This window comes from Loxodonta africana, chromosome 23, assembly GCF_030014295.1.
Source record: "Loxodonta africana isolate mLoxAfr1 chromosome 23, mLoxAfr1.hap2, whole genome shotgun sequence".
Lineage (NCBI taxonomy): Eukaryota > Metazoa > Chordata > Mammalia > Proboscidea > Elephantidae > Loxodonta > Loxodonta africana.
This window is the reverse complement of record NC_087364.1, coordinates 18,112,359-18,130,745: the sequence shown is the minus strand read 5'-3', so window position 1 is coordinate 18,130,745 and position 18,387 is coordinate 18,112,359. Positions and strand designations below refer to the sequence as shown.

The 18,387-nt window shown below is 41.9% G+C and overlaps 1 protein-coding gene across 1 annotated transcript in view; it reads left to right on the top strand.

Annotated features, from left to right (window-relative positions):
* Positions 1–18,387, top strand: part of MTUS2 (microtubule associated scaffold protein 2) — a 711,801-nt gene that overhangs the window by 458,162 nt on the left and 235,252 nt on the right. Inside the window, exon 7 of the mRNA XM_003413957.4 lies at positions 11,009–11,170. Within this exon, the coding sequence (XP_003414005.2) occupies positions 11,009–11,170 (162 nt within the window). The remainder of the gene's footprint in view (positions 1–11,008; positions 11,171–18,387) is intronic.

Here is an 18,387-nt window from a genome sequence, read left to right as displayed (position 1 = left end):
ACTGGATCCTATGGTATCTCTAAGTTTTTGAGGAGCTACCAGATTGTTTTCAAAAGAAACTGTGCAAGTCTACAATCCCATCAGCAATAGCCGAGGGTTCCAGTTTCTCCATATCCTCACCAACACTTTTTGTTGTCTGTATTTTTTATTATAGCCTTCCTAGTGGGTGTGAAGAGCCCCTGGGTGGTACCATTGGTTAATGCACTTGACTGCTAACCAAAACTTTGGATGTTCGAGTCCACCCAGAGGTGTCTCAAAAGAAAGGCCTCACAATCTACTTCTGAAAAATCAGCCATTGAAAGCCCTGTGGAACACAGTTCTACTTTGACACACGTAGTGGTTGGAGTCAACTCGACAGTAATTGTTTAATGGTAGTGGGTGTCAAGTGGTATCTCATTGTGGTTTTGATTTTCATTTCCTTAATAACTAGTGATGTTAGGCATATTTTCATGTGTTATTGGCTATGTGTATATCTTAATTGGTGAAATGTTTATTTAGATCCTTTGCTCATGTTTTAATTGGGTGATTTGTTCTTTTATTTTGGAGGTTTATAGAAGTTCATCATATATTCTGGATATAGATCCTTATCAGGTATATGATTTACGATTTTTTCTTCCGTCTGTGGGTTATCTTTTCACTTTCTTGATGGTGTCTTCTGAAAAACAAAAAAAATTTTTTTTTTTAATGGAGTCAATTTATTTTTTCTTTGGCTGCTTTTGCTTTTGGTGTCAAATCTAAGTAACCATTGTTTCATCCAAGTTCATGAAGATTAACATCTATATTTTCTTCTAAGAGTTTTATAGTTTTAGGCTTCTATTTAGGCCCTTGATCCATTGTTAGTTAATTTTTGTATGTGGTGTGAGGTAGGGGTTAAGTTGGATGAAATTTTTATGGAATCAGCTGATCAGCTAAGGGTATTCAACCACTGTGAAGAAAAAAAAAAAAAGGTCACTTTCCCTGGGTTGCCCTGACAGTTTGAAGAGAAAATTGTAGAGGAGAGAGATTAGGTTTATGTATTAAACTGGACCAACCTGAGTTCTGTAACCATGCAGAATATATGCCTTGCAATGTCTCGAACCCTAATGAAGGGGAGAGCTTACTTTCCAAATGGTAGGTTGATGATGTGATGGCTTGTATGCGTACAGAGGATGGACACTAGCAGTGAAGGAGGGGACTAGAATCCATATGTTACTACGAACAGAGAAAAACCTTCATACATTGGCGGTAATGTGGCAGATAAGGGAGTTCTTGACCACATCACTGGCATGGACAAAGGAAAGGAATTAAGGAGAGTGTGCTGGCAACTAACAGAGCTAAGAATAAAAAAAAAAAAAAAAATAGGAAAATTCCCTTTGGGAGTTGTGACTATTAACTAAAGTGTTGTATTTTCTCCTCATAACCCTCTGGCTAACATTTATTAACCCCTCTTCCTGCATTTTTACATACCTTTTGAACAGAGGTCTTGACAGCCCACACCCACTAAATGCCAGTGCTGCTTCAGCCCAAAATACCTCACAGATTTCCAAAATGTCCACTATGGATTAGTGCTCCTCTTTTTTAGAACCACTGGTTTTGATATTTATTTTTTCATGGCACTGGGCCTTCTTTGTATTTCCATCATCTCACACGAGCCTAGAGTATAATAGATGTTCAGCATGTTTGCTGGTCTTAGTTAAATATATGCTTGCTCTCCCTTCAATTATGCTGCAGATGAGAAAAAAGACTTAATAGTATCCACTGAAAATTCTGACGGTTTTTCACAGAAGCTGACAAGCAACTCAAGTTCTAGAATTTATATGTAAGAGCAAACAGCCAAGGATAGCCAACACAATTTTTAAACTGAAGTAGAAGAACAAGTGAGGGGTAATTAATTATCTTACACGAGCTCAATATGATCATAAAGCTGTGGTAATAAATACAGGATGACGTTGGCACAGTGATAGACAGTTAGATCAATGAAACAGAATATAGAGCTCAGAAATGGAGCCTCATGTGGGAAAAAGTGGGTAATTGTTCACCAAACCATTTCCCTATGCTTCTGATCAAAAGCAGAACTGCATTTCCCAGACTCCGGTGCTGTCCCATGTGACTGAGTTTCAGCCAATGGACTAAAGGTATAAGTGACACACATCACTTCCAGGCCTGGTCCATACAATCCTATGAACTGTTTTCCACTTTTTCCCCATCTCCCACCCAAATGTTAAGATCTCTTGAGAGCCCTAGGAAAAACAAAAGCACAAGAGGGAAGAAGCCTGGGTCCCTGAGTTCCTGCCTGGAGAGCTTCCCAGGACAGCAGACCCTATAGGAGCTCCTGTATTAGATTCATGATCAAGAAATAAACTTTTATGTGTTGAGTTACTGAAATTTTGGAGTTGTTAGCCTACCCTAAAGCATCATGCCTCTATGGAAACTTGACAAAATGATAGCTGGCAATGCCAATATCGTAGGAATGATAGGCTATCCAGTATATCCAGGGCTTTGACAATGTTATGTATGTGTATTTAGAAAACAACAACAGCAAGTTAGATTCCCGCCCCATGCCCCAATCCAGGTGAATGAGTGAACTAAATGTGGGGAAAAAAAAAAGTTGCCATTGAGTCAACACCAACTCATGGCGACCCCATGTGTGTCAGAGTAGATCTGTGTCCACAGGATTTTCAATGGCTGATTTTTTGGAAGTACATAGCCTTTCTTCTAAGGTGCCTCTGGGTGGACTCGAACCTCCAACTTCCAGTTAGCAGTTGAACACATTAACCATTTGCAACCACCCAGGGACTCCAAATGTGGAAACAATTTTAGAACGTTTAGAAGAATACATAGCAGGACATCTTTGTGACATCAGAGTGGGTAATGAATACACAAAGCACAAATCCAGGGGAGGGGGGAAAGACTGATAGAAATCAACTGCATAAAAACGGTGTTTTGTTTTGTTTAATTTTAATAAAGGCACCATAAGTGTGAAGACAAGCCAAAGACTGAGAGAATATCTGCCCCATAAGCAATAACCTCAATCTTTTCCTTTCTTCTTGCTTAGTGCAGCCCATCTGATATTAATCCTTGAACACTCTCCAAGTTCCTAAGAAACACTGACTGGTTGTAATAATTAACCATTGAACTTAAAAGTAACACTTAAGTGTTAATAACTAACACAAAAGAGAATTCAATGTACTAGACACCATTCTAAGAGTTACTCTGGTTGTTTTATATCAACTTTGTATTAGCTCTTTTAATTCTCACAACTCTATGAGGTAGATCATCAAGATCTCCACTTAACAAAAGAAGAAACGGAGGTACAGAGAGGTAGGAGGTAGTCGTTGTTGTTAATTGCTGTTGAGTTGGCTCCAACTCATGGCAACCTCATGCACGACAGAAGGAAACATTGCTGGGTCTTGGAGGTGGTTGGTATGCTCGAGTCCATTGTTGCAGTCACTGTATTTTGACTGCCTTCCTACCAGGGGCCTCATCCTTCAGCAGTATATCAGACAATGTTCAGTTGTGATCCGTAGGATTTTCATTGGCTAGTTTTCAGTAGTAGATTGTCAGGTCTTTCTTCCTAGTCTCTGTTGAAACCTGTCCACCATGGGTGAGCCTGCTGGTGTTTGAAATACCGATGGCATAGCTTCCAGCATCATAGCAACACACAAGTCACCACAGTAGGACAAACTGACAGATGGGTGGTAGATGGTAGATACAGGAGATACTTTTATCGCTCTGAGGCCGTCTTGCTCCTGAGTCTGCATCATGAACCATTTGGCTGATTTTTATGTTGTTTCTGTGGCTGAGTAGATGAAAAGCTGGATCACTCAGGCCAGAGTAGACGTAGGTTGGTTGGAATGGAATGACTGAATTAGATGTGTGAACCATTTTCACTGTTGGAATTCTCCAGAACATTTTTCTGGCTTGCACAAGCACAGTTTGCTCATTTCCAGTTGCTTTCTTCCTCTTACCGAGCGGTGATTTTACGCTGTCAGCATTGAAGTGAGGTGTTCAGAGCATTTATGGAATCTAGCAGCCATTTCCCAACCACAGTGCTTCAGTTTACTGAATAATGCCTCCATAACTACTGGCCAACATAAGCTGTTTTCCAAAGAGTCGAACTGTTTATTGTCAGCTGTATTCCACAATAATAGACAAGAATAGAGTTTTATTGTATTGCATTGTATTTTTTGGTAATTCCAGACCCCTCTCAGAGAACACATAGCTTCCCCTGACACTTCATACTTCAAACAGATGAATTACTTCTCAGTCTGGAAAGTAGCCAGATCTCTAAATTGACATGTTCACTGAATGATAAATTTCATGTAAGAGAATAATGCCAGGCGGGAGAGAATGTGATAAAAGGACATTTGAACTCTACAAGTGATACAAAATATTCTCCTTCTTAAAAACATTAATAAATTGCTAAATGAAAGATTCTGCGTGAAAGGTTTCGTGCTCAATTCAGCTTCTGCAGATTTCAGCTGATGGATTATTCTGGAAGTATGTGCGCAGTAGACTGGACATTAGATAGTTTCATGTGAAATATTTCTAGTGGCTGAACCCTCTCCTCTGAAATGCCATACAAACTTCCAGAGAGTCTCTGATTTCTAGGATTGGACTGGTGAGCTGTTCTGTAATTCAGAAGCAAAGACAGAGTTTGGCAATGGTGTCCCTTTTCATGACTGAGTTTAGATCAAACACGTGTGTGTCTTTTTAATCAGAAATTCAAGACAGTGCAGATCCTTTTGTGGAGTTTTAATGCATTTGTTCTGTTTGCAAAGGTCAAGTGCACTCTCTTAGCACACTTTAGAGAAATATGTAGATAGCTGCTGTCAAGTCCACTCTGACTCATGGGGACCTTAGTTTCCTGGTCCTACATCATCCTCATGATTGCCAGCATGTTTGAGTCAATCGCTGTGGCTATGGTACCAATCGATCTCACCAAGGGTCTCGCTCACCCTCCCTGGCCCTCCACTTCACCAAACATGGTGTCCTTCTCCAGCGATTGATCCCTCTTGATCACGTGTCCACATCAAGAGAGTCAAACAGCGTTCTCTTGTGATCTGTAAGGTTTTTATTGGCTAATTTTTGGAAGTAGATTGCCAGGCCTTTCTTCCTAGTCTGTCTTAGTCGGGAAGCTCCACTGAAACCTGTTCATCATGGGTGACCCTGTCAGTATTTGAAATACTGGTGGCATAGCTTCCAGCGTCACAGCAACATGCAAGCTACCACTGTACAACAAACTGTCAGACAGGTTGTGGTAGCACTCCAGAGCCATTTAAAACCTTCCACAACGCCTTAAAAAGTCATAGGTCCTGGTTTAAGAAATAGCACGTTCTTTATTTTTCCTTCTAAAATATGCTTTTCTTTAGAACCAAAACAAATTTCACCAATTTTAAACAGATTTTCAGGTCTTCAGAGAGAAAAAAGCAACAATCTCTCTTACGTTAAATGGTTGGGGATTTTATGAACACTGAAGCCATTTTAAGGAGCCGTGGTGCCACTGTGATTAAGTGCTCTACAGCTGCTAACCAAAGGGTCGGCTGTTCGAATCCACCAGCCGCTCCTTGGAAACCCTATGGGGCAGTTCTACTCTGACCTATAGGGTCACTATGAGTCAGAATTGACTCAAAAGCAATGGATAGTAGTAGGTAGGTGGCGCAATGGTTAAAGCAAGTGGCTGCTAACCAAAAGGTCTGCAGTTCAAATCCACCAGCTGCTCTGTGGGAGAAAGATGCGGTAGTCTGCTTCCATAAAGATTACAGCATTGGAAACCCTATAGGCAGAGGTGTAACTAAGGGGATGGCAGGTAGGGTGCACTCCCTGGGCACCACTTGAGGAGGGGTGGCAACAAGAAGTTTCTATTGGCCATCACAGTTTCCATTGCCAGCTATGAGATCATTCAGCAATTTAAAACTAATTCCCATAGGCGCTTTTTCCGTAAACAAGCCCCTGCCTATGGGGCAGTTCTACTGTGTCCTATAGGGTCGCTATGAGTCTGGATAGACTCCACAACAATGGGTGTGGTTAAAGCCATTTTAACAATGTTGTCATGGTTTTTGCAGGCTCTATTTAATAAAATGTTATGACTATCCTTTTAAAATGATGAAAACACAACATTTAGTCTTCCTAAAATTCTGCATACTTCTTCCAGCAGTCATTGCTTATTTTTCACAATAAGTGGTCATGTTCCTATAACTGGCTCATTTTATTTCAAACAAGTGGTAGTTTCGGTACATTCAGACTCTCTAATAGACTAGGCCTCATACTGAATTCAGAGGTACAATTAGGCAGTTTATTCTTTAACGGAGAATGGATTGTGGTGCCATTGTCTGAAAGAGATGGCAAATAAACAACAAAAGCTTTGGAAAGACCCAGAAGAAAAGTTTGGGCCACGTCAACTTTACATATTTGAACCTGACACAAACACACATCCCAGGATATCATACCTTCAGAACGTCAGAGGGGTCAATTATAACCTGTTAACATGCTCACTGGCTGACTGAAAGGTTGGAGGTTCAAGTCCACCCAGAGGCGCCTTGTATCTACAGTTAGGCCTGGTGATTTCTGAAAAATCAGCCCTTGAAAACCTTGTGGAAATGGAACAACCGTAACAGAAATAATGAGAATGCTCACATGTCATGAAGAATGTAATAAGTGTCACTGAATAATTTGTGTAGAAATTGTTGGATGGGAACTGCCATGTAAGCCTTCACCAAAAACACAATAAAATATTATTTAAAAAAAAAAACGAGCATAGTTCTACTCTGACACACACAGAGTCGCAATGAATCAGTCAGCTCCATGCAACTGCTACTGGTTCTGGTCCTATATACAAAGGGGCTGTATTTCTACATTGAGTAAACCTACCCACTGCTGTCAATTCCGACTCACAGTGACCCTATAGGACAGGGTAGAACTGCCCCATAGAGTTTCCAAGAAGCACCTGGCGGATTCGAACTGCTGACCTCTTAGTCACTTTAACCACTACACCACCAGGGTTTCCCTACATTGAGTAGTAAACAGAAATATTGATAAATATCTTATGTCTTTGAAATAAACTAGGCTCTCATTTAGGGTCCACCCCTTTTGATGAAGCCTCAGAATAACCAGTATCTGCTTTCATGAATTCAAACAGATCCTTTGTCTCCATTCTCCCCACCCACCATCTTCATCCTAAGCTTCTAATTCTCTTATTCTGACTGTAAAATTTGCTGAGTTCAGGGAGCTCTGAGTGAACTTTCTGGGCGAATATTCAGTGGTTGTTGTTGGGTGTCTTAAAGTTGACCCCAACTCATAATGACCCCATATGACAGAATAGAACTGCCCCATAGGGTTTCCTAGGCCATAATCTTTATGGGAGCAGATTACCAGGTCTTTTTCCCACAGACCCACTGGTAGATTCGAACCGCCAACATTTCAGTTAGCAGCCAAGTGCTTAACCATCGCACCACCAGAGCCGTTATATTCAGTGGTACATGTTGATATTTTCTTTTTTTATATATATTTATTTATTGTGCTTTAGGTGAAAGTTTACAAATCAAGTCAGTCGCTCATACAAAAAGCCATATACACCCTACTGTGTGCTCCCAGCTGCTCTCCCCTTAATGAGACAGCACAGTCCTCCTCTCCACCCTATATACCCTGTGTCCATTCAGCCAGCTCCTGTGCGCCTCTTCGTTCTCGTCTCCCCACAAGACAGGAGTCATCAGCATAGTCTCGTGTGTCAGCTTGAGCCACGGAGTTCACTCTTCACCAGAGTCATTGTCTATCTTACAGTCCAGGCCAATCCCTGTCTGGAGAGTTGGTTTCAGGAACAGTTCCAATCTTGGGCTACCAAAGGGTCTGGGTACCGTGACCGTCAGGATCCCTCCAGCCTCAGTCAGTCCATTAAGTCTGGTTTTTTGTAAGAATTTGAGATCTGCATCCTACTGTTCTCCTGCTCCATATTCTCTGTTGTGTTCCTTGTCAGGGCAGTGATTGGTGATAGCCGGGCACCGTTTAGTTCTTCTGGTCTCAGGCTGATGGAGTCTCTGGTTTATGTGGCCCTTTCTGTCTCTTGGGCTCATCTTCACCGTATGTCTTTGGTGTTCTTCATTCTCCTTTACTCCAGGTAGGTTGAGACTGATGCATCTTAGATGGCCGCTTGCTAGCATTTAAGACCATGGATGCCTCTTACCAAAGTGGGATAAAAGACCATGGATGCCTCTTACCAAAGTGGCATGCAGAAAGTTTTATTAATACATTTTGCTATGCCAATTGACCTAGATGTCTCCTGAAACCATGGTCCCCAGACCCCCATCGCTGCTACTCTGGCCTTCGAAGCTTTTGATTGTATCCAGGAAACTTCTTTGCTTTTGGTTTAGTCCAGTTGTACTGACTATCCCTGTCTTATGTGTTGCCCTTCCCTTCACTTAAAAAAAATTTTGGTCTACTATCTAGTTAGTGAATATCCCTCTCCCTCCCTCCTTACCCTTGTAACTATCAAAGAATATTTTCTTCTGTGTTTAAACTCTATCTAGAGAGTTCTTATAGTAGTGGTCTCATACAATATTTGCCCTTTTGCAACTGACTAATTTCACTTAGCATAATGCCTTCCAGATTCCTCCATGTTATGAAATGTTTCACAGATTCATCATTGTTCTTAATTGTTGCATAGTATTCCATTGTGTGAATATACCATAATTTATTTATACATTCATCCATTGATGGGCACCTTGGTTGCTTCTATCTTTTTGCTGTTGTAAACAGTGCTGCAATAAACATGGGTGTGCACATCTGTTCGTGTGAAGGCTCTTATTTCTTTAGGGTGTATTCCGAGGAGTGGAATTGCTGGATCGTATGGTGGTTCTATTTCTAGCTTTTTTTAAAAAAAAAGTGCTAAATTGATTTCCAAAGTGGCTACATCATTTTACATTCCCACCAGCAGTGTATAAGTGTTCCAGTCTCTTCACAACCTTTCCAATATTTATTATTTTGTGTTTTTTGGATTAATGCCAGCCTTGTTGGAATAAGATGGAATCTCATTGTAGTTTTGATTTGTGTTTCTCTAATGGCTAATGATCGTGAGCATTTCCTCATGTATCTGTTAGCTACATGAATGTCTTCTTGGAAAAGTGTCTATTCATATCCTTTGCCCATTTTTTAATTGGGTTATTTGTCTTTTTATTGTTGAGTTTTTGCAGTATCATGTAGATTTTAGAGATCAGATGCTGATCGAGAAATGTCATAGCTAAAAACTTTTTCCCAATCTGTAGGTAATCTTTTTACACTTTTGGTGAAGTCTTTGGATAAGCATAGGTATTTGACTTTTACGAGCTTCCAGTTATCTAATTTCTCTTCTGGTGTTTGTACATTGTTAGTAATGTTTTCTATACTGTTTATGCCATGTATTAGGGCTCCTAGCATTGTCCCTATTTTTTCTTCCATGATCTTTATCGTTCAGATTTTATATTTAGGTCTTTGATCCATTTTGAGTTAGCTTTTGTACATGGTGTGAGTTATGGGTCATTTCATTTTTTTGCAGATGGATATCCAGTTATGCCAGCACCATTTGTTAAAGAGACTGTCTTTTCCCCATTTAAATGTTTTGGGGCCTTTGTCAAATATCAGCTGTTCATATGTGGATGGATTTAAATCTGGGTTCTCAATTCTGTTCCATTGGTCTATGTATCTGTTGTTCTACCAGTACCAGGCTGTTTTGACTACCGTGGCAGTATAATAGGTTCTAAAATCAGGTAGAGTGAGACCTCCCACTTTGTTCTTCTTTTTCAGTGATGCTTTACTTATCCGGGCCCTCTTTCCGTTCCATATGAAGTTGGTGATTTGTTTCTCCATCTCACTAAAAAATGTCACTGGTATTTGGATCGGAATTGCATTGTATCTATAGATCGCTTTCGGTAGAATAGACATTTTCACATATGTTGAGTCTTCCTATCCATGAGCAAAGTATGTTTTTCCACTTATGTAGGTCTCTTTTGGTTTCTTGCAGTAGTGTCTTGTAGTTTTCTTTGTACAGGTCTTTTATGTCTCTGGTTAGATTTATTCCTAAGTATTTTATCGTGCAGATATTCTTAATCTCACCTCTTCTGGGCCACTCCCTGTCTTTGAAAAAAAGGACTACTCGTCTCTGACTTATCATATACATAAATGCTTGTACACATGCATATAGTTACACACACATAAAGCAACATGTGTGTGGGGTGCGTGTGTGGGGTGTGTGTGGGGTGTGTGTATTGTACATGTGCTGGTGAGTGTGTGTGATGTGTATGTGGTATGTGTATGTGTGTGTGGTGTACGTGTGATGGTGTGTGTATATATATGTGTGTGGTGTGTGTGTGTGGTAGTGTATGTGTAGTGGTGTATGTGTGATGTGTGCATGTAGTATGTTCGGAGGTGTGTGTGTATTGTGTATGTATGTGTGTGGTGTGTGTGTAATATGTGTGGTGTGCATATAGTGTGTACATATGGTAGTGTGTGTGTAGTGTTGTGTGTGATGTGTATGTGATATGTGTGGTGTGTGTGAGGTCTCTGGGTGTGTGTGTGCAGTGTATGTGTGATGTGTGTGTGGTGTGTAGTGTGTGGTGTGTGCATAGTGTGTGTGTACAGCACTGTGTGTGTGTGGTGTGTGTAGTGGTGTGTGTATATGTGTGTGGTGTGTTTAGTGTGTGTGTGTGGTATATATGTGGTGTGTGTGTGTTGTGTGTGTGTGTGTTTAGTGTGTGTGTGTGGTATATATGTGGTATGTGTGTGGTGTGTGTGTGTGGTGTGTTTAGCGTGTGTGTGTGTCTCCTCTCTGCTCTTGTGAAGCCCCTTCAGTGAAGGGACTTGAGTGGCAGAAGTTTTTGCAGTGATGGAAACTCTTTTTCGCATCCACTTCCAGAGAAATACTTCCCAGGGTCACCCGCTAACAGCCAGGCCAACTCATAAACGGGATCACGGCCTTATGATTGGTTGGTAATTGTAGATGGTGAGGGAACCCATCCATTTTTTATGAAGATGTAATTAACACGCCGTCTGTCTCCCACAGGCTCACCCTTTGGAAATGAAGACCAGCAGGCTCTGAAGGCAGCTTTGCCTTCCAAAGACACACCCAAGGGGGTCAGCCGAGCAGCACCCCCAGCATCCTCCAGTGTGGCCACACCCCGCAGGAGTTTACTCCCAGCGCCCAAATCTGCTTCCACACCCGCCGGTAAGACTTTCTGCCGTGGAGAACTCTGCAGTGGAGGGCCCTTTCTGCATTAAATAGAAAGTCTTTTGAAAGTACCTGTGCAAATCAGTAGTTTAGATGTGGTGATAGATGAATTTTAAATGGCATTTAAAATAAACCATAATAACAATGCCATTCTTTTCAAAGCACTTTTATATATAGTGAAACCTGTGAGAGCTGGAACTCAGTGAGGATACTTTGTTTTTCTGTGTCTTAAAAGCCTTCTGCCTTTGACAGGGGGCAGTCTTAACACTTTTTTGTCACTCTCCATTAGTGGAAAATATTCGAGTTTTCCTTCTCTGACAGGTTTCCGCCTTACACAGGTTCCAGCTTTCTCAGGTTTTACAGTATTTGTTGTTGTTAGTTGCCATCAGCTCTGACTAGTGGTGACCCCGTGAACAGAAGAATGAAACACTGCCCAGTCCTGTACCATCTTCATGATTGCCAGCATACTTAAGTCCATTGTTGCCTTCCAGCCCAGGGGGTTCATCTTCTAGCATTATATTGGACAATATTTTATTATGATCCATAGGGTTTTCACTGGCTAATTTTCAGAAGTAGATCTCCAGGCCTTTCCTCATAGTCTGTCTTAGTCTAGAAGCTCCACTGAAACTTGTCCACCATGGCTGACCCTGCTGGTATTTGAAATAACAGTGGCATAGCTTCCAGCATCATAGCAACATGCAATCCACCACAGCAGGACAAACTGCTGGGCTTTCATATGTACATATGTTTAAATTCTCATAAATGCCTCTTACCCTTGCCCCACTAGTAATGTGCTGAATCACACAGTCGCCATTACAGAAAATAAAACCAAGTGATTTTAAACAGATTGGCATTTGGCTCAGGGAAGCAGAGCCTTACAAAGTTATTGGAAGGGCTGTGGGAGCAAGCTCTAGGAGGAGGCTCCAGGAACAAGTCCCAAAGCATCCCAGGGATCTGCTGCCCCTACAACAACCAGGGACCACCACTCCCCTGCTCGCTCTAGACTCTACCACCAGACCTGGGACCAGAGGTCAGCTGTTCCTTCAGGATAGTCGACTCCAAGGCCTGCAGTGCCTGCAAAATATGTGCTACAAAGCAGGTGCCCTGCGCCTTACCTTTCCACACTCACAGAGCTGGTCGCTGGACCCGGGAACTCAGCTAGTGCAAACGGGTGCCAAGTGGAGGTGCTTGTCCCAGAAACTGGATGCAGGCCAAGCATGGCTCTGCCTCCCTTTCTCCTGCCACCCCTCACTTCTGTTCATCTCTTTGGCCAAGCCACAGTTACATCCCCACCAGAGCCACAGGGATATCAGAGCAGGTAGGTTTTAGCTTTCCGTCTTCTGCACTAGGGGGACACCTACTAGGGGGAGGGTAGAATGGATGTAGCTGGCTCACCTATACCTGTATTGGTACTTTTAATCAGCTAGATTAGATGGAGCCCCTTGCTCTAGGACGCAGTAAACCGGATCAAACCAAACCCATTGCCATTGAATCGATTCCGACTCAGCAAGCCTATAGGACAGAGTAGAATCTGCCCCATAAGGTTTCCAAGGCTGTAATCTTTACGGGAGCAAATAGCCAGGCCCTTTGTCCTGCGGAGTGGCTGGTGGTTTCAAACTGCCAACCTTTTGGTTAGCAGCCAAGCACTTAACCACTGCACCACTGCACCACTAGGGCTCTTTAAAAAAAAAGGCTCTTTAGGGTGCAGTAAAACCCATTGCCATGGACCTAATACCATTCCTACTCATAGCGACCCTATAGGACAGAGTAAAACTGCCCCATAGGGTTTCCAAGGCTGTCCTCATTATGGAAGGAGACTGCCCCGTCTTTCTACCCTGAAGCAGCTGGTGGGTCGAACCACCAGCCTTTTGGTTAGCAGCTGAGTGCTTAGCCAGTGCTCTACCAGGGCTCCTTAGGGGGCAGTAGCACCTTGTTATTCCTGTTGGCAAGGCTTGAGTTGGCTTGTGGAGTTCTATTGAGTTTTATTTATTATAGAGCCCTGGTGGTGCAGCAGTTAAGAGCTCGGCTGCTAACCAAAAGGTTGACAGGTTGAATCTACCAGCTACTCCTTGGAAACCCTATGGAGCAGTTCTTCTGTATCCTATAGAGTCACTATGAGTCAGAATCGACTCGATGACAATGAGTTTGGTTTTTTTATGGGTTAATCCACCATAGTTGGCTCACGGACATGGTATTTATTTTTCCATGTTTTTCTCCTGTGCTCTAATAAACACATACCAATGCATATACATACACACATATACGAGTTTTTTGTTTTTTTGAAGCTGAGATTGCGTTATACCCATTTTTCTGCATGTTGCTTTTCTCGAATTGCATCACAGATATACCTTCGAGGTGGTGGTGTGTTCAGTCTTCTCCATGGCTGCATCACACTCACTTATCCAGCCCTTCTCCTGCTGATGGGAATTCACTCTGTAGCCAGCGTTTGCCCCTACAAGCAGTGCTGCACAGCCTGAATGCGAGGTCTTCTTTTCTATGGGGTCCATTCCCAGGAGCGAGGTTGCTGTGTTTGTTGCGTTAATGGATTGTGCTAGATTCCTTTCCAAAGAGGCTGTCACTGACGCTTTCCATTCAGATACCTGCCAAGCAAAGGTGTTATCCTTTTTGAGTTTTTTTATCAGTCTGCTGGAAGTAAAATATTGTCTCAGTTCATTTTTTTTTTTAATTTTGTTGTTGTTGTTTAGACTATACACAGCAAAACAAACATTAATTCAACAGTTTCTACATGTGCAATTCAGTGACATTGGTTACATTCTTCATGTTGGGCAACCATTCTCACCCTCCTTTTCTGGGTTGTTCCTCCCCGTTAACATAAACTCACTGCCTCCTAAGCTTCCTATCAATTTGCATTTCCCTGACCTCTGGACTAAATGGAGCCCCTTATCTAGGGTGCAGTGTTATTAGTTGCCATCAAAGCAATTTTGACTCATGGCAACCCCATGTGTGCAGAGTAGAGCTGCTCCAGAGGGTTTTCAAGGCTGTGACCTTTTGGAAGCAGATGGCCAGGCCTTACTTTCAAGGTGTTCCTGGTGGGTTTGAACTGCCAGCCTTTCGATTAGTAGTCAAGTGCTTAACTGTTTGCAGCACCCAAGCACCTAGCACTTTGTAATTCTTCTTGGTAAGGCTTGAGTTGGCTTGTTGGGCTTTGTTCTTCCTCATTAGAAGGTAAGCTCCGGGGGATAGTGGCCGTGTCTGTTTTCTTTAACACTGTGTGCTCATTGCCTACCATAGAGACTGACTCATGGTAAGTACTTAATATCTGTTTGTTATTGGTTGAATGAATCAACAAATGAATGTCCCATGGCATTTGAATTGGGTGATCTTTCAGCTCCAGTTTATTAATACTTTGGCCTTGGTTTAATTAGAGAATAATTAGACGAGCCTATGGAGTCCCTGGAGCCCTGGTGCACAGTGGTTAAGCATTCGGCTGCTAACCAAAAGGCCGGCAGTTCAAATCTACCAGCCGCTTCTTGGAAACTCCATAGGGCAGTTCTACTCTGTCCTGAGGGTCGCTGTGAATCAGAATCTACTCAACGACAGGGGGTTTATGGAGTCCCTGAGTGTGCAGATTGTTAATGTGCTCGGGACTAACTGAAAGGTCGGAAGTTTGAGTCCATCTAGAAGCACCTTGGAAGAAAGGCCCAGTGATCTACTTCTGAAAAATCAGCCACTGAAAACCCTATGGAGCCCTGATACACATGGGGTTGCCATGAGTTGGAGGTGACTGGATAGCCGCTGGTGCTTTAAATAGGATGGTGAGCTAACATACAGAAGTTGAATCAGTCCTATAGGTGAGTCGTTTTCAAACTTTACTGGATCATAATCACCTGGAGGGCTTGTTAAAATAAACATTTTGGGGCCCCAATCCTGGAGTTTCTTATTCAGGAGGTCTGCTTTAGGGCCTGAGGATTTGCGTTTCCAATAGGTTCCCTGGTGATGCTTTTGCTGCTGGTCTAGGGATCACACTTTGCGACCCACTGCCATTGAAAAATGAGCTAGAAATATGACCACACAGCACTTAGAAAAATATATGTGGATGTCTCTTAGCCATATGAAAAGATGCTCAACCTCACTTGTAATAAGAATAAACCAAACTAAGACCGCAGCGGACTACAATAGCTCATCTATTGCATTGGCAAACTCCAAAATTTTCTCTGTTTTCATAAGGGTACAGGGCAATGGTACAAATCCTATGAAGGGGAATTTGGCAACATCTAACAAAATCGCATATATATTTATTCTTTGATTTAGTGGTTCCACTTCCAGGAATCTCCCAGAGACAAACCAAAAAACCTATTGCCACTGAGTGGACTCTGATTCATTGCAACCCTGTAGGACAGAGTAGAACTGACGCATAGGGTTTCCAAGGCTGTAGTCTTTACAGAGGCAGATTGCCAGGTCTTTTTCCTGTGGAGCCGCTGGGTGGGTTCGAACTACCGAACTTTCAGTTAGCAACTGAGCACTTAACAGCTGTGCTACCAGGGCTCCTTTCTGAAGACAAACTGGCAAAAATACAAAGCACAAAGTAACTATAGCACCACTGAAATTAAAAAAGACTGAAAAGAACTCAAAAGTCCATGAGTAGGAGACTGGCAGAACATTCTGTGGTAGACCCACAGGATGGAATACTGCGCAGCTGTCACATGAATGGGGAAGATTAATGAATGTTGTGATCAAGGACCCAATAGTTGGATCTTGATCAAAATGAACGAAAATGTGGAACGGAACTTATTGGAAACCAGACCAACGGAGCCATGCAGACTAGAGGAACCCCCAAAAGTGCTTAGAAAGAACTTTTGAGCCTTGAAACAAAAATATCCCATGAAGTCATCTTTAAACAATTTAGCTCATTTCATAAAAAATGTTCACCTTAATACTACTCAGCCAGTAGGAGAAATGACATCCTGGTACGTACTGCAGTATGGACAGAACTTGAAGACAGAAGTGAAATAAGCCAATCACAAAAGGTCAGATATTGTACGACCTCATTTGTATAAAAAGATAAGAGAAGGCAAATGTATAGAGACCAAAGTTTATCAGTGGTTACCAGGGGTGGGAGGGAGGGGAAATAGGGGTTAATAGTGATGGGAAAATCACATTGATTAAGGGTGGGGTTGCACAGCCGATTATTATAATTGCTATCAATAAGTTATACCAAAACCAAAAACCCACTGCCATCGAGTTGATTCCGACTCATAGCGACCCTATAGGACAGAGTAGAACTGCCCTGTAGAGTTTCCAAGGAGCGCCTGGTGGATTTGAACTGCCAACCTTTTGGTTAGCAGCCGTAGCACTTAACCACTGTGCCACCAGGGTTTCCATCAATAAGTTATACAACTATAAAAAGTTGAATTAGCAAAAGTTGTGTAACAGATGCATATTTACAACAATGGCACAAAAAAGAGTAGCTGCTGAGGCTGCTCATGTACAAACATCTCATGGGATTTGGTTCCTTGGTTTGGAGGATTAGGGTCATGGTTTCATGGGAAATCCCAGTACATTGGCCTAAATAATGTGTTTAATGATCCTATTTTACCCCCTTTTTAGTTTCTTAATGCCTGAAGTCTTTTAAAAGCTTGCAAGTGGCCATATAAGGCACAACAATTGTTCTCTATTCACCCGGAGCAACAGAGGAAAAGGAGAGTCAGGAATAGGAGGAGAATATGAAATGTGGGGCTAATTGCCTCCATGAAAAAGTGCCTTCTTGCCATGGAACCAGAAGAGCTGGATGGTGCCCAGCTACTATTGCTGAACATTTTGATCAGTGGTTCCGTGGAAGAACCCTGATCAAAAGGGGGAAAATGTAGAATAAATTTCAAGTTCTTATGGGCTCTAGACTTTCTGGAGCCATGGTAGGTAGATGAACCCCTGAAACTATTGCCCTGAGATAATCATTATATCTTAAACCAAAAATATCCCCTGAAGTCATCTTAAAACTGAACAATAGTTTAGCTTAACTAGCAAAAAAGGTCTGCCGTGAGCATTATGCTCTTTTAAGATCTATCTATGTGGGATCAAATTGACAACAGCAACTCGAAAGATTAGACAGAAACCTTAGGGGGCAGTGAGTTAATGAGCGAGGAACAACTCAGAAAAAGAGGGTGAGAATGGCTGCACAACTTGAAGAATGTAATCGACATCACTAAATGGTACATGTAGAAACTGCTGAATTGGTGTATGTGTTGCTGTGTATATTCTCAGCAACAACAACAAAATAAATAAAATTTAGAAAAAATAAAAGAATGTTTGCCTTGAACAATGCACTCTTAAAGAATTATCCACATGAAATTGAATGGACAAGAGTAACTCTAAAGCACAGATGAAAACTTTAAGGGGCAGAGAGTCTAAGTTAATGGTGGTGAAACAATATGGGCAGAGATAAGGAGAATGCCAGCACAATGGGAAGTATGTAACTATTGTCAATGAACTGTACATGTAGAAATTGTTGAATGGTGTCTTAGTCATCTAGTGCTGCTATGACAGAAATACCACAAGTGGATGGCTTTAACAAGAAAAATTTATTCTCTCACAGCCTAGTAGGTTACGAGTCCAAATTCAGGGTGTCAGCTCCAGGAGAAGGCTTTCTCTCTCTGTCAGCTCTGGGGTAAGATTCCTTGTCATCAGTCTTACCCTGGTTGAGGAGCTCCGTAGGCACAAGGGCTCCATGTCCAAAGGATGTGGTCTGCTCCTGGTGCTGCTTTCTTGGTGGTATGAAGTACCCCAGTCTCTGCTTGCTTCTCTTTCCTTTTATCTCTTGAGAAGTAAAAGGTAGTGCAGGCCACATCTCAGGGAAACTCCCTTTACATTGAATCAGTGAGGTTACCTGAGTAAGGATGGTGTTACCTCTTAACATAAAATGGCACCCACAAAATGCAGGACGACCACACAATACTGGGAATCATGGCCTAGCCAAGTTGATATAAACATTTTGGAGGGACACAATTCAATCCGTGACAAATGAGTATTAATTTTGTTGTACATATTTTTATCAATATATTTTTTAAAAAGTATAAAAAAGAAAAGAAGGGGGAAAAATTTCTACATATACTACTGCTCAAGGAGATATCGATAAGTGACAAAGATGGAGAAAAGTACGTACATTAGGCTACCTTTCTAAGCAGTGAGGAAATGTATATATTTGCTTATATTAAGAAAAGCAATGAATTTTTAAAAAATGGTTACCTGTGGTGGGG